Source organism: Cibotium barometz, chromosome 5, assembly GCF_041138505.1.
Source record: "Cibotium barometz isolate CiBa-2024 chromosome 5, ASM4113850v1, whole genome shotgun sequence".
Classification (NCBI taxonomy): domain Eukaryota; kingdom Viridiplantae; phylum Streptophyta; class Polypodiopsida; order Cyatheales; family Cibotiaceae; genus Cibotium; species Cibotium barometz.
This window is the reverse complement of record NC_141050.1, coordinates 34,609,781-34,626,178: the sequence shown is the minus strand read 5'-3', so window position 1 is coordinate 34,626,178 and position 16,398 is coordinate 34,609,781. Positions and strand designations below refer to the sequence as shown.

General features: G+C 45.4%; 1 protein-coding gene across 4 annotated transcripts in view; it reads left to right on the top strand.

Annotated features, from left to right (window-relative positions):
• The window catches only part of LOC147638405 (ureide permease 5-like), a 92,959-nt gene that overhangs the window by 73,885 nt on the left and 2,676 nt on the right, over positions 1 to 16,398 (top strand). For 3 of the 4 annotated variants that reach the window (XR_015265870.1, XR_015265869.1, XR_015265868.1), the window contains 3 exons: positions 5,977 to 6,116; positions 6,832 to 7,206; positions 7,347 to 7,501. Coding sequence is in view for 1 of the 4 variants with exons in the window: in XM_086798333.1 (XP_086654459.1) it covers positions 5,977 to 6,116; positions 6,832 to 7,206; positions 7,347 to 7,499 (668 nt within the window). In the remaining 3 variants the exon portion in view is untranslated. Of the gene's footprint in view, positions 1 to 5,976; positions 6,117 to 6,831; positions 7,207 to 7,346; positions 7,829 to 16,398 lie in introns of those variants that run through there. The other variant, XM_086798333.1, reaches the window with a different exon arrangement.

The window sequence follows — 16,398 nt, the reverse complement described above, 5'->3', positions numbered from 1 at the left end:
ATGGATCGTGGCGGTAAAACTTCAATTCTTCTTATTGTGCATAAAGAAGAGCCTGCATACGAGTAAGTTCAGCCCTTAAGGCTATGGACTACGGGACGGTTGTTTCACATGTTCCTGTTCTGTGGTATACACCACATGAGCTTGCTCTTCCTGTAAAGCATTGGAAGCATGCATTTCATTGTCCCCGCCTCTTGTGTTGGCATCTTCACCATTCACTGTACGGCTGTCCATATTGTTATGTTCTAAGTGTAGAGATAGCTAGTGTTCGTGGTGATTGTCTTTCACGACGGAAGTGAAAGAAAACCGTATACTCTGATACCAATGAAACTCCATGGGTCGGTGTGGAATGCTTGGTTAAACACAATGCTAATTAATACACTTAAATACACCAAGATTTAATGGATAACAAGTATAATATAAGATGTAATCTGCTGAATTGACAAGAGATACACAATGAGCCGGCTGGTCGGTCCCTCCCTCAAATAATGTTTATTGATCTTGGGAGAATCAAGTGTCATGGGCATTTCTGACCAGATTTCCATACCAATGCATATGAATACAGTATTGTAAACAATATGGTTGTCGGTGAAGATTTGCAAGTCACACTACCCTCTCAAGTGCCCATGTTCCCTACCATCTGCTGTCTATTGTTCCACCAACACATGATAGAAACAATCTGCAAGAGAGCATGTAGGACAAGAGAACACTACATAGGGTATGTGAACATGGAGTCCTACTTTTCTCTCTAGCTACTAGCTTCCATAATTAAGCATTAAAGCTTACCAATTGCAAGTAGAGCTAATGACAACGAAGTCTTCTCGATGGAAGCATCTGGAGTGTTGAAACCTTCAATCTATTGCGATCCTTCACGACAAAAGTCTTCAAGAGGATAAAGGGAATCCTGGGAAAGCTTTCCCTATGGTTCAACTTGAGAAATTAGGATTCTCAACCAAAAGACCAGAAATTACAGCAAATATAAGAGCTGTTTTGCTGAATTTCAGTCATTGGGAGTGTGTAGGAGAGTGAATACCACCTTGAAACACTCTTGGAAGCTTGGAAAACATACTAACAAGCTTGGATATGGAGTTGGGAAAGAGAAAGTGCAAAAATACAGCCAAGAGGCCTCGTGAAGGATGGCACCAACTTCTAGAAGAAAGAGGATGATGAGATGTCTACCCTAGGTGTTAGGCAAAGAGGATAAGTGTGTTGTGGTGAAAGCTGGGATGGACACATGGCTAGTTGCTCTCTTTGAGCTAAGGGGATAAGGTTTGGGTGGTGGGCATTGAGCTTTGTCCGACTTGGGACATCTGTGTGTGCGAACACAAGCTGGTCATAATTTATAAGTGAGTTTTCGTCGCCCAAAACTTAATGAAGTGTGTACACGCTCACTTATAAATTAATGCTGATTCCTAAGGCTAGGTTTTGAACAATACTTACACATTCCACATAACCATGTCAGCAGACAGTTTCACACACACAGTTCACGGGCGCGTCCCCTTACCCTAAACTACACATTAGTTAAGTAGGCATGAAAACAACATGCAAATTCAATTTGCAGGCAAGAACATAAAGATGCTATGCAATGCAGCATTTTCATGGACAATCCCCGTTCATGAGACTATACCAAAATAGACATGTTCCAAGCAAGTACATGAGGTACCTGACCCAATGGAACACCAATCCTCCAGGCGTTTCGGGGCATGTACACAACAAAACGCACAGCTACAGGGCGGAGAAGAGGTGGCTGATTCAGAGCTGAAAACACAGCATTTATGGATGCTATATGTGCTGCACAAGTGGGCTAAGAGAGGCGTATCATGATGTGAAAAATGCTAAAACCCTAAAAATGCAGAAACCCTAAAAATGCAAAAGGGGAGAACGTGAAGTATGACGATGGAATGGAGCCTAGCTCTGACACCATGTTGGAAACATGGCTAGGTCTAGGAGGGAGTGAGTGAGAGTGGATGGAGAGGTGGAGAGATCAAGCCATGGTGTGTGGAAGCATAGACATGGATATGGAAGAGAGAAAAAAAGAAAGAAATAAAGTCATATGAAACGTCTTCAAAAGACCCAGTGGAAGCATAGACATGGATATGGAAGAGAGAAAGAAAGAAAGAAAGAAAGTTATATTAAATGTCTTTAAAAGACCCAGCAGTGGGTCTATGAGATCAAAAGTGATACAATAGTGTCCAAGCAATAGCGAAGGGTGAGCCTGGTGTAGGGGGAGTCTGGGTCATAATGAAATGGGGGTAGTCGGCTCATTTGTAGTCCGTGTGTGGTGAACCATGTGAGAGCAGAAGCATACCAAGATGGGTGCACCCCTCTCTTCGCTATTGCTTGAGAAGACTGTAGTGGCAGGTATGGTAAACTGTGTGATGAATCCATCTCTAGTATCCCTTGTATGTACATGACAGTCTAGAATAAGGTCTCTACCACCATAGGTGCTGTAGCAAACTTTGCTTGAATGATATGATGAGGGACAGATGGTTTGCTTCGTATCAATCTGGATAGCATCAAAATATGTGGACACTCTATGCACTACCACTCTACTGCTGATAAGCCTGATGCCCAAAATGGGGATGCGTACATCATCGCCGGAGTCACTAGTGTGTCAAAAAGCCAGCCCTTCCGTCCTAGGCTTCTCAAAGTGCGTCTGGTGACACTCTCTCTAGGAGGGCAAGTTAACGTATCCCCTAGTCAATCTGTCTTGTGATGCGTGTCTCATGGAAAAGCGTAAGCTGGAGCTCGTGAAAGTGACCCCAAAGCAGACATACGAGGTTGCTACCTCCACCCGGCTGCCCATGCAGGTGATCTCTATATGTTTCCTCACACTAGGGGAAGTATAGAAGACCATGAGTTTAACTGACAAGCCCCTCTGCAAACAGACGTTTTGGAGGGCATCCATGTGCTTTTGTAGTCCCTTTTGTGAGTCTGCAATAAGCACTATATCATTAGCATATAAGAGAATAGACACACGTATGCTTGCTAGGGATGCCCCTCCACATCCCGCTCTCTCAACAAAGCGTGAGATCTTGTCAATGTATAGCCCGAAGAGGGTGGGGGATCAGCCCTGTTTCACCCCAATAGTACCAGATATCTCCTCTGAGAATCTTCTAGGGTATCTCACTCTCCCAACCACCGACTCATATAAAGCAACAATGCCCCAAATCATGTCTGATGGAGCCCCAAGGATCTGGATTTGTAGGCACTGTAGTAGGCAATCACGTGGCACTGTGTCAAAGGCTTTGCGGAAATCCACAAAGCAACAGTAGAGGCGTCGTCCATGGTTGTTTCTCGTACCGGTACGAACCTATTTGTACCATACAGTTCGTACAATACGGTTTTGTACGGTACGAGTTTGCCCCCCCCCCCCCCCCCCCCCCAAAACCTTGAGAAAAAAAATTTAAATGCTCCCAAAAAAAAAAATCGTGCTCAACGGAGATCCCAAATGCCCGTAGTACTTTGCAGCTTTTGTGTCCACTCAATATACCCAAAAAATCTGGCAAGGTAGACTAGTAGTGTACACTTGATTGGTAGGATGAGAGAATCTTGCTACATCACTTGGAGATCTCGGGTATAGGTAGGCTAGATAGTCAGATCCTCAAGTTATGTATGAGGGAGGAGATTTGTACAAGGCCATTTTGATCTATAGAGGAGTCCCTAAACCTATCACCCTAGATGCACTGCCCGTATTTGTGCAAGGACGGTCCCTTAGTCATAAACGCTACACTGGGAGACCTTTGGTATCGCATTATCCATGTAGGCTCTTTTTTGGAGACAATTGGGAGATCCAACTTGGAGAGACACATCTCCATGTTCTGGTTCCTCAAGCATTGTAGACTCCCCCCCCCCCCCCAACCTTTCCTCACCTTCAAGCTTGAAGCTCCATAGTTTGTAAGTGTTCAAAAAAAAAAAACCATATTTTATCGTACGATATCCCCAAAATTTCATATCGTACCAAAAATTCCCGTACAGTATTGTATTTTCATATTGTGACAACTATGGTGTTGGCCATCAGCCTTTGGTGCTTGTTCAATGAGGCTCCTAAGTGTGAAGATGTGATCCAAGGTAGAGAAGGTCCGCCCGAACCTTGCCTGGCCTTGTGTTGTATGCCCCTCTCTCTTTGCCAATGAGCTAAGCTCCGTCTCCAGCACGGATCCATATAGCTTGTCCAAAGTATGGCCGATCATGATGGTCCTCTAGTTATTGGGCTCCATAGTGTCCCCAGCTTTGTGTATGGGTGAGATGGTGTGATGACCAAGTGTGGGGAAAGCCTTCTGCCAGTGCCCTGTTAAACATGTAACTTGTAAGCCAAGAGTGGTGCAAGGGTGTCAGCTCTATGTGATAGGTGCTCCGATGTAATCCTCTCATGATCCTGGGAGCGGCTGTTTTTGAGTTTCCAGATGGCCTTTTCCACCATGGTTGATGCAAAGAAAGTGGATGTAGTCAGGCGAGGTTTGGATGGGTGTGGGAGTGGGAGTGGAGGCTGATTGGGAATATGGTAAAAAGTGAGTGTGCATAAGTGTGCCAGATGTGATGGGCGCCGTTCCCTCAACCTATGCCAGGCCTCCTCAAAGTTGCCACTCAAGAAGAGTTGGTATATCTCCTGTTATTGCTTTATCACATACGCTCATTTCTTGCGGTGAGTGAGAGAGCAGTTAATTCTTTGAGCATCATGCCTCTCGCTTGAGACAAGCACGTGTGGTGTGGCAGTTGACATCATACCAACCATTCAAGGGGCTTTCTAACGGAGACAAAAGATTCCTTGTGGAGCAGTGCATCGCTGAGTCAACTTTGTGGGTGTTGGTGTCAACATCAAGCAGAGCTTGCTTGTGTTAATACTGTGGTACAGCACCCCAGTTGCCTGTGGTATGTGCTGAAAGAGCTGCGGGTTCTAGAGGAAGTACTTGGGTTGTATAGCATAAGGAGAGGGATTTTTGCATGTATACACACATGTATACTGAGCACATCAAGGCTCTGACGTGATTGTTGCTGCTGCGAGGGATGACCAGCTGTACAAAGGAATGAGGGGAAGCCTAGGTTCATGAACATGCCACAGATTAGCTCAATGTTTGAGTGGTGCTAATATATATGAGAGAAGAGCAGCAGTATGCAGTACGAACGCAACTCTAGATCGCTGAGCACGAGGGATATAGAAGAGATGAGCAGAGGTGCAATTCAGTAGCTACTAAGAAGAAGGCTTGGCTAGCGGAAGGAACAGACCAAGCCAAGATGGTCCATTGAGCAAGGCAACTACTGTGCAAAGGCTTGCACAAAGGCTAAGACATGCAAGCTTCCACTCAACGAGGACGGTCGGCCAAAGAGACAAACGCGTGGAAGTGATGTTCATAAATGAACATGTTTTTGTATGTAAGAATGGAGCCACGATACTGTTTAAAATCAAAGTGTGCCCATGTAATTTAGGGTTCAGCGACATGGTCTCTCTTGCATCACATGCATATACAATGTAACCACTTAAAGATCATGCAGCATTACAAAGGTGCAGGAAAGGTGGAGCAAAGCAGGGAAGAAGGGCAGACAAAGGAAGGGGGGTCTAAAAACTGATGAAAAAGGGAGAGGTGCAGAAGAGAAATGGGAGTTGGGAGACGAGAAAATGGGGAAGAGGGAGTGCAGAACTGAAACAGGGGTGGAAAGAGGCAAAGAGGAAGCAGTGACAAGAAAATATATTGGAAGAGGGTATGCAACAATAAAAACAGGAAGGGGAAGGCGGAGCACACTGTCGCTAGTTAGCGGATGGGCAGCGCGGGCAGGTGACACATAGAAATGCAGGCTGGAGGATGCAGGAGCTCGCTTGCAGCTAGCACAGATACTTCAGCTCTTGCTTCTTCTGTTTCAACCTTTAAAAGTTTTGTTCCTCATGTTTTGGTTCTTTTCCAGTTATCTCTAGCAAACTTCCAGTGCTGAGTTGTCTTTGTAAATACAACTTTTAAGTGCATCAATTTCTAGAATTTTCAGATCAAGAGGAAGGTGGGAAGGGACGTCAGGAATACTTTCATTTCAGTAGCAGTGCGCACAATTATCAGCTTGAAATCAAGCATCACTCAGCTGGAAGTTCTGAGTTTTTCAATCACATTGAAGAAAAACGGGCTATAAAGGTAAGCACACCAGAGGCAGAAATGCCTTGTTCAGTTAGCACACCAAATCGTTCCATTTGGCATGCAAGAGCTGTGAGTAAAGTTCTTTAATTACCCAATTTAATGCAGTTTTTGTTTTTAATGGGTGCTATTTAATTAGAATGGTCCTATTTAATTAGAAGTGATAGCAGCTCAGTGTACATTGGTATCTTGCTTTTCATATAATTGTATGGTGTACATGCTGTCTTGTATGCAATCTTGAGCATTCTCTCCTCGACATCAAAAGGTCAAGGTCAAGGATCTGTATCGTACTTCAATTCCATAATATACGCAAATAACACTGAAAGGTGGTTGGGTTTAAGGACCCAATGAGGTGTCTGGCGTCCATCGCTTTTCTCACCACATTAACATGGATTACTTAGTATCGTATGGTTAACGGTTCCGCATATTACAGTGACCAAGTGTCTACTTGGTAAAGTCTTGGCACCTCTTTACCATCATCATTTCAGGTGTCTCTGGCTTCATAGGACCCTTACCATACCTCTTCTATTTGGGTGTCGGGGTGTTCGAACCCGTGCCCCCTTGTGGGGGCAGCATGGTGCAAAAGCCACCGCGGCAACGGTACTCTAACGTGTGAAGCACCAAGTGGTTTTAAAGATCTAGTGTAGGTGCTGATTCAATCAAGGAAAGCTTGCGAAGCCTTAACGGTTTAACTCCTGATTGGAATTTTGAACAGATCCGAGGCTCGAGTGCCGCATTTGGGCTGTCTATTGCTTTTTTGACAGGCTTCTGCTATGCTCTTTTCTCACCGTTGGTGAATATAGCAACCAATGATCAGTTACGTCTATTGCAACCAGGGGTAAACCGGTTGAGTGTTTATACGACCTTCTTCTACTTCTCCACAGCTTTCCTGATCTGCGCAGTGGCTGTTAATATCTATCTTCTGTATAATCCAGTCCTCGGGTTGCCAAAGTCTTCAATCTCATCCTACATCATGGACAGCAATGGCCGCGTTCTGGCAATCTTGGCCGGTGTAGTATGCGGGATTGGAAATGGGTTTCAGTTCATGGGTGGAGAAGCAGCAGGCTACGCTGCTGCAGATGCTGTTCAGGTGAGTTACTAACAGAAGGACGTATGGCCCAGCTATTTTCAGGCTATTCCTTGTGCATACAAAGCCATTAGAATGCCTTCTTAGCTTAGGAAGCTAGTCTAATGCTTTCATTCTAATTGTTTGATTTATTATGCTCCCAGGCAATGCCGCTTGTAGGTACTTTCTGGGGGGTGGTTCTGTTTGGGGAGTACCATAACTCTTCACGGAGCACGTATGTACTCCTTGCTGGAATGTTGGCAATGTTTGGCATTGCTGTAGGTCTTCTCGTTGCATCGGCTCGACCAAGGTTATGAAGGTATCGGAGATAACGAGCGCTCGATCATTTTTAGAATTTGGTCTTACATAAATCAGTCAAATAGAATTTGGTCGACATAATCAATCTAGACCATTCAATTTTGCCTTTTTTCCCATTTTAAAAAGCTAAGATTGTTCTTGAAAAACTGAATGCCATGAATTCAACAAGCGTGTTGATGATTAAGCACTTACTTCAAGATTAATGAATTACACAATTCAGGGGTCAAAGATATGCACTCAAATAACGCTGATTAAAGCATTTATTATGGGCTTGTTGGGCTTGAAATAGAGGTGGAATGAGGGCTTTGTTTAAGGCTTTGATTTGGCAAATTATGGGCTGGTTTAGATGCTTCATTAACAATGATTGAATAGTTTAGTTGATTAAAGTTGTTTTCTTCTTTTTTTTTGCAAAAAGGAGACTTCTATTAAGTATGAGACCATACAAAATCATGGCTGGAAGCCGGGGCTGGAAGCCAAAACAAAACAAAACCTCATCCCAAAATGTAGGGTGATCGCAACCAATATGGGGCACAAAGGTGCCAAGAGAGTCTTGTGGGGGTTGTTGAGAAAAAGATCCCTTGATCCCACCCCCTCAAGAAAACAGTGCACTTTGCATGTGCAGTTCTGGATGCTTCCTGTGTACGATCCCATGCGGCCATAAGAGTGTGAATAATATCTTCCCATATGGTACAAATGCCATGAGTGGCGTATATCTAAGTGCCCTCAACGGCCTGTGCATTTGGCCCTCCCAATCTACCAAGCTATGATACTGGCAATGAGCTCCTCAGTAGTATCAATCCTCTTGACAGGTGGTCTATATCGTGTATGAATATCCTATAGCATGTAGCATTGGGCCACACCTCTGCATATCGTTATGGCAGTGTCGAGATCCTTGCCCTCAAAGAATATTTGTGGACCAGACTGAGTGAGCCAAGCAATAGCACCCCAAGTAACATAAATGGTCTCTCCTCAATCTACACATAAGCTGAGCTGAGCTATAGAGCCCAAAATCCTCTGAGCAGCTCTACACCCCCACATGCAATGTTGCGGTGTCTCAAAAGCTACTGGGCATCTGGGGCAGGCAAGGTCTACTCCAAAAATAGCCCTCCACTGATTAGTGGGTGATGTAAGAATAACCAAAAGAAGTGGGAGATTTGGCTCCTCTTGTATGAGTGCCAAAGTCTGTCCCAAAATCTCTTTAGACTCAAAGGGGTGATTTCATAGCTCTCTTAGTGCGGCTTGAGAGTAGAAGTCCTCAGAATCTGCCCAAGTAGGTTACGGACAATGTAGCTGAAAAAACGCTTACTCCATAAAATTGGTTGCATCAATCCACTCCCACTCACTAGGATATCAATGAACATATCTGAGAGGACATCCACCATACAACCATAAGCACCAAGATCTATGGGTCACAATATCAGGCAGAGGGTCAACATGCCACTCCTTTCCTGAGCGGCTAACTACTCTCACTAGATGACAAGAATAGTCTCCTGCATGTCACATTTCAACAATCTCCATCTTGATTGGATAGAATAAAAAATCTCCCTCCTCATCCTCATCGAGCAAGGCTAACACGTGTAATAGCACTCGTGTATTGGAGAAAACTCCCAACCACCTAGGATGATGTTGATCATGAAATGTGCCAATAATACACTCATATGAGGTAAGAGGAAAGAAAAATGCTCATAGCCTCGGCAACAATGAGATATAACAAGGGGCCTAAGGAGCATCCTTGTCATAGAGAGCGAGAGATTTGAAAGCGATCACCTCTACCACCATATGCAAGCACACTACCGTGAGCATCTCGATACAAGCATGAAACACATAATGCAAGCACACTATTGTGAGCATCTCGATACAAGCATGAACCACCTCTAATCCAATTCTGAGAAAATTCCAAAATTCCTTCTGTTATGTACCTAGCACTAACCCTTGGGATTAGGGACTAATCAAGGTTAGGGGAGCCTTGGGATTACGGAAAGCAGGCGGATTTTGGTGGCTAGGGTTCAGATTTAATAAAACCAAGGTTATTGACTATTTATGATTGTACTGTTATTTATAGCAGCAATAAGCACTATATAAGTGACTCTTGGGTTATTATTGATTCATCGTGGTCTAGACCTCGACCAAGAGGCTTACTCCTACCCAAGGTCCCTTAGGACAAGCTCTGGTGGTAAGGGCTGGCTTGGCCTGTGGGAGTGGAACTTAGCCTTTGGCTCGAGGGAGGTTTGCAAACATGAAGGGTGGCCTTTTATTTGATTTCTCTAACCTTGTTTGTGCCTTGTATCTAGTTGAATCGTAGAGGGATCTCACAGTTGCTATCAAAGCAAGTCTAATCTCCTAGGCAAGAAAAAGCAAGGTTTGTGTGTCGTGTTTTATCAAGGTTACCTAAGCCACCATACGTTTTGAATCTGCAAGAAGTAGGTGCTTTTTTAGGTTTTTGTGGCAGGATAAGATTTCGGTGAGTTCTGAGAGAAGGGAGGAGAAAGGGGAGATTCCTATACATGCAGGCGGGCGGGATTGTCCCAGGAAAAACCCTAGTTCTTGAACTGAACCATTTGGTAGCCAATCTGTTAGCCATTTCAGCTATGTTGATGATACCCAATCCACCTTTCTCCTTTGGGAGAGTACATATCTTCCAGATTACTTTTGGGATTTTTGTCTTCAAAGGGTCCTCGGACCAGAGGAAATTCCTACACAGCTAACCCTAGGTTTCTTCTCTCTTGGTAGCGCTGCAGTTAGGGCCCACACCAACAACCATATACCTCATAGAACAGCTGTGGCGTTTGTATCCAGGCATGCACGGAAGCGACCATGTGTAGGTCCCTTCTGGAGCAGTCGGTGGCTGTTGTTAGGGCCGGTTGGCTGACTTGGGAAATGTTGGGTATAAAGTCCCAGTTTCGCCTCCGGACCTTGATCATCGTGTAGCTCTTTTCGAGAGCTTCACGGCCATATATTTACTTGTACATTTGGCCCCCATTTGGGCCTTGTAAAGGCATTCTTTGTATTTGGTCCGCCGGGCGCCCCATAAGTTGGGCGCCCGCCCATACCCTTGTATCACTATAAATACGAGGTCTCCCTTGAGCCTCATCAAGACAATCAAGATATTCTTGAGCATTGTGTGAGTTCTCTCTCTCTCTCTCACTCTCACTCTTCTCTATCTCCTCTGCACTTCCTTGGCTGCAAGCTCTTGTGTTTGAGTCATTCTCTTCCAACAACTGGTATCAGAGCCATGGAGGGAAGCTGTATGCAGAAGCTATGGAGTTAGAGGTGTCTTCCACCAATTGACTACGGGATCGTCTGCGTTTTTCGCGTCAAACACCTCCCTTCTATCATCAATCTGGTGCGTTTTTTTTAGAGTGCTGCTCTTTTCTTTTTAACGCAGGAGCCTCTTTTGTGGTTTTTTCTTGCTCTTCCCCTCTCCTGCGTTTTCTGCTCCACCCCTGCTGCCCTTCTGCTGCGTTTTCCTCTCCCTTGCTGCCCCCCTTTGCTGCGTTTCTGCTGCTGCGCTGCTGCAATCAGCAGCGTTTGCTGCCTTGTTCTCTGCCTTCTGTACGGCTGCCATCAGCAGTAGTCAACGCTGCTGCCAGCAGCCCCACGACCACCAGCAGCAGCTAGGGCTGCAGCCAGCAGCCCCACGACCACCAGCAGCCAACGCTGCAGACAGCAGCCCCAAGGCCACCAGCAAGCAGTCCGGGCTGCAGCCAGCAGCCCCACGGCCACTAGCAGCAGCCGACGTTGCCTCCAGCAGCCAGGATCTACGAGCAACCCCCAAAAGACAGCAACATACTGCCCCTCGGGTTTACATCGACATTCGGTGATACTCTTCCGCCGTCTCCTTCACTTGAAGTTGTTTCATCAATCTACGAGCATCCTACATTCAACCCATATCTGGTACATAACATCTTGCTATTGCTTACTTTCTGAAGTGTCAGTTTGATAAGTCATGGCGTCTACAAGTGATCTTAAGGGTCTACTAGAGATTAAGAAGTTTGCAGGCACTGGGTTTGATCTTTGGAAGGTGAGGATTCAGAATATCCTCTATCTGCGGGAATGTGATACTGCACTTGAGCAGTTCAAACCCGCTGCTATGACAGATGATGAATGGGGAATCCTGAACAGAAAGGCCGTTGCCTATCTCCAGATGGCTGTTGTTGATGAGGTTCTTGTAGACCTCAAAGGGCTGACAACAGCCTATGCCGTCTGGGAGAAGCTGAGAAGCACCTATGAGATCACCACGCCAGTGAACCAGGTACATCTCATCAGGAAACTCATGAATATGCAACTTGATGATTCTAAGAATGCAGTAGAGCATATTACTGCTTTCACAGGGGTGCTTAATCAGATGCAGGATTCTGGATTGCCTGTTTTTGATGATAAGTTAAAAGCTATCTTTTTGCTCACTACTTTGCCTGACTCTTGGGAGACACTTGTGGTGTCACTTGGGACAAATCCCAACCTAACTTTTGATGGAGTCAGGGGTGCTATTCTCAATGAAGATATCCGGAGGAAGACCTCAGAGACTAGCGGTTCTGCAAATGTCTCACGAGGGAGGACGACCAAGCGGGGAAATACTACTACCAATTCAAAGGGTAGAAGCAAGAGCAAGGGCCAGCAATCTGATGTTACATGCTACCAGTGTGGTCGTAAAGGCCACAAGAAGCCAGATTGCAAGTTTTACAAGATGGAGCAAGACCGGAAGAAGAAATCCAGTCATTCAAATGACAAAAAGAAGGAAAAAGAGAGTAATTCCAGCAAAGCAGAAGAGTTCGAAAAGGACAAGAGCAAGGCCAATGTGGCCTCTGGTGTTGTCATAGAGGAACTGTCTGACTCAGATGATGTGCTATGTGTTTTTTCTGCTAATGCTCTTGATGTTCATAACTTGCATGTCACAGAACCAGATGTTATTCATGCCTTGATGTATGAATCTGATGTGCTTTCACAGACTTGGATTATTGACACGGGTGCCTCTTTTCATGTAACTCCTATCAAGGAGTGTTTTGCAACTTTCACTGCAGGCTCCCGAGGAAAGGTGTTCTTGGGGAATGATCATGCTTGCAATATTGAAGGTATGGGCATCGTGAATTTGACTTTGCAGGATGGTAGTGAGTTTGTGCTGCCAAATGTGAGGTATGTGCCTGGTTTGAAAACCAGTCTCCTGTCTGTGGGCCAGCTTGATGCCTTGGGATACACGGCCATATTTGGAAATGGCACATGGAAATTGACCAAAGGCACAAGGCTGATTACAAAAGGATGCAAGAAAGGAACATTATATAGCCTTCATGGTCAGGCTTTGTCTGGTAAGTTTATTGCTTTTGCAGAGGTACGCTCCCACATGGAGCTTTGGCATAAGAGACTTGGCCACATGAGCCATAAGGGTCTCTCCATTTTGTCCTCTTTGAACAAATTTGATGCAAAAGGAAGCAAGCTTGATTTTTGTAATGATTGCTTGTATGGGAAACAGAATAGGAGTTCTTACTCCTCTCGTGCCTCTCGCAAGGCTGAAAAGTTGGACTTGGTCCACTCTGACATATGCAGCATGCCCATTAAATCTAAAGGTGGTTCAAAGTACTTTGTGTCTTTTGTGGATGATCACTCACGAAAAGTATGGATCACTTTGTTGAAATCTAAGGATGATGCTTTTGCTGCATTTCAAAAGTTTTATGCATTTGTTCATACTCAAACTGGAGTGAAGATTAAATGCTTACGCACTGACAATGGGGGTGAGTTTGTTAGTACTAAATTTCAGAAATTTTGTGATGATAATGGCATTAAGAGGGAACTTACACCCCCTTATAGCCCCTCTTCAAATGGTGTGGCTGAAAGGTATAATCGTACACTGTGTGAAAGAATTCGATGCATGCTGTCCACAGCTAATCTCTCTCAGGATTTTTGGGGAGAAGCCTTGAAAACTGCAGTTCATGTTTGCAATCGATCTCCACACACAGCTTTGAAAGGTGGAATCCCTGAGGAGGTTTGGTCTGGCAAACCGTCCTCATATGACCACTTACGCATCTTTGGTTGTGATGCATATGTGCATATCCGCAAGGAAGACCGGAACAAGCTTGATGCTAAGTCCGAGAAGGGCACCTTCGTTGGCTACGGTGATGAAGGTGAGATGGGCTACCGTGTGTGGTTGCCATCAACCAACAAAGTGGTTCGCAGCCGGGATGTTGTATTTTATGAGGCAAAGCTGCTCCGTAATGTTTGTGCCTCTCATGGTGATCAGAAAAAGGTCAAATTTCAGCAAGGGCAGCCACCCATTGATGCTGAAAATGAGCCCCAGGATGCTTCACAAAGGGCTGAACATAATGAGTCCGTGATATTTGAGCCAGAAGAGGTTGGACAGCCGCTTCATGCTCCTGGAGGTGTAGGGCAGCAACCCCTATATGCTGAAAATCAGGCTGTTCGTGAAAACCCGCAGCCTTTTGATGCTGAAATTATGATTCCTCCCGATATTGACCCCCAACCAGCCAATGATCATTGGGTACGGAGGTCTACTCGTTTTCGGAGGGAACCTCAGCGTTTTGATCCCTCTTTGCAACATGTTTTGCTTACAGATGAGGGTGAGCCTCTTACTTTCAAAGAGGCTAAGTCTTGTGAACTCCGAAACAAGTGGGAGCATGCTATGCAGGAGGAGATTAAGTCTCTACATGCAAATGACACTTGGGACTTGGTTGAGTTGCCCAAAGGAAGGAAGGCTATTCCTAACAAGTGGGTGTACAAAGTCAAGACAGTTGACGGCCAGCCTAAGTATAAAGCCCGCCTTGTTGCTAAGGGCTATGCTCAGAAGGAAGGGATTGATTTTCAGGAGGTCTTCTCTCCTGTGGTCAAAATGACCACCCTTCGTGTTTTGTTTGCTCTCACTGCTGTTTTGGATTTAGAACTGTATCAGATGGATGTAAAGACAGCTTTCTTACATGGTGATTTAGATGAAGAGCTGTATATGAAGCAGCCTGAAGGCTTTGTCATTCCTGGCAAAGAACATCTGGTTTGTAAGCTGAAGCGTAGTCTCTATGGGCTGAAACAAGCCCCGAGGCAGTGGTACAAAAAGTTTGATGCTTTCATGCTTAACCAGAAGTTTAATCATAGCCATGCAGATCATTGCTTGTATACTAAAACTGATACAGATGGCAGCCCAGTGATACTTGTGCTGTATGTTGATGACATGCTTCTTGCCGGGAAGAATAAGAGTGTTTTGGAAGCTCTTAAGGACCAGCTGAAGTCAGCTTTTGCTATGAAGGACTTGGGTTCAGCTGAACATATTTTGGGTCTTCGGATTAGACGGGACAGAGCACAGAAGTTGCTTTTCCTCTCGCAGGAGAAGTATATCCAGAAAGTCCTTGATAGATTTAACATGGCTGATTCTAAGCCTTTGGGTGCTCCATTACAGCCCTATGTTAAACTATCCAAGGATGATTGCCCAAAAGATGATGATGCAGCCAGTACTATGCGTGGGATCCCTTATGCTTCTGCTTGTGGATCTCTTATGTATGCTATGGTTGCTACACGGCCAGACATTGCTCATTCAGTGGGAGTAGTCAGTCGTTTTATGTCCAACCCGGGCAAAGCACATTGGGATGCTATAAAGTCTATTTTGAGGTACTTGAAGGGGACACAGAAGAAATGCCTTATGTATGGTAAAGGTCCACTTGAGGTGCAGGGTTATTGTGATTCAGACATGGCAGGTGATTCTGATACCCGCAAGTCTACTAGTGGGTACATCTATACTCTTGCAGGTGGTGCTGTTTCTTGGTGCTCTAGACTCCAGAGGATAGTAGCACTTTCTACTACTGAGGCCGAGTACATCTCCGTCACAGAGGCTTCTAAGGAGGCCATTTGGTTAGCACGCCTTGTCACAGAGTTTGGATTGCCAGAGAGGGCTCCGGTCCTTGGTTGTGATAGCCAGAGTGCCATATACCTGGCTAAGAATGCCATGTTTCATGCTCGTACCAAACACATTGATGTACGGTACCACTTCATCAGACAGGTGCTAGATGATGGTTTGGTCAGTTTGGTCAAGATTGGCACTCATGAGAACCCTGCAGATGCTCTCACCAAAAGTTTGCCAAAAGCACAGCTTGATATGTGTCTACAGCGGGTGGGAGTTACATAGCTTGGAGGAGCTTCACTGGCCCTTTAAGCGGGAGGTTGTTGGGTATAAAGTCCCAGTTTCGCCTCCGGACCTTGATCATCGCGTAGCTCTTTTCGAGAGCTTCGCGGCCATATATTTACTTGTACATTTGGCCCCCATTTGGGCCTTGTAAAGGCATTCTTTGTATTTGGTCCGCCGGGCGCCCCATAAGTTGGGCGCCCGCCCATACCCTTGTATCACTATAAATACGAGGTCTCCCTTGAGCCTCATCAAGACAATCAAGATATTCTTGAGCATTGTGTGAGTTCTCTCTCTCTCTCTCACTCTCACTCTTCTCTATCTCCTCTGCACTTCCTTGGCTGCAAGCTCTTGTGTTTGAGTCATTCTCTTCCAACAGGAAAGGCGCAGCCAGAATGGTGGCGCCGGCATAGCCCATCTAGGGATGGGGCGCACCGGTCCTGGACCAGGCCAGCCTCACTGGCTGTCCAGCCAGGTCTACGACACCTGAAACAGGCCGTACAGTGGCAGTTGGCTGTACCGGGCCTGAAGTATGCAGATTTAGGGCTGGCGCATATAACCCAGCAGGCGTAGAGAAGCAGGGTGGCGCATAGATAGAGAGAAACCGTAGGAAGTTGGCGAGCTGTTTTTGGAACACTCTTATGCCACTTATATAGGGTTATTGGTTTTTTTAAATCAACAGTAAGCCCTCTCTGTGTGCAGAAGTCATCGAGTGCATGGAGATGGTGCTGTAGTCCCATCTGCGACTCAGAGACCAGAATAATATCATCTGCATATATCATCTG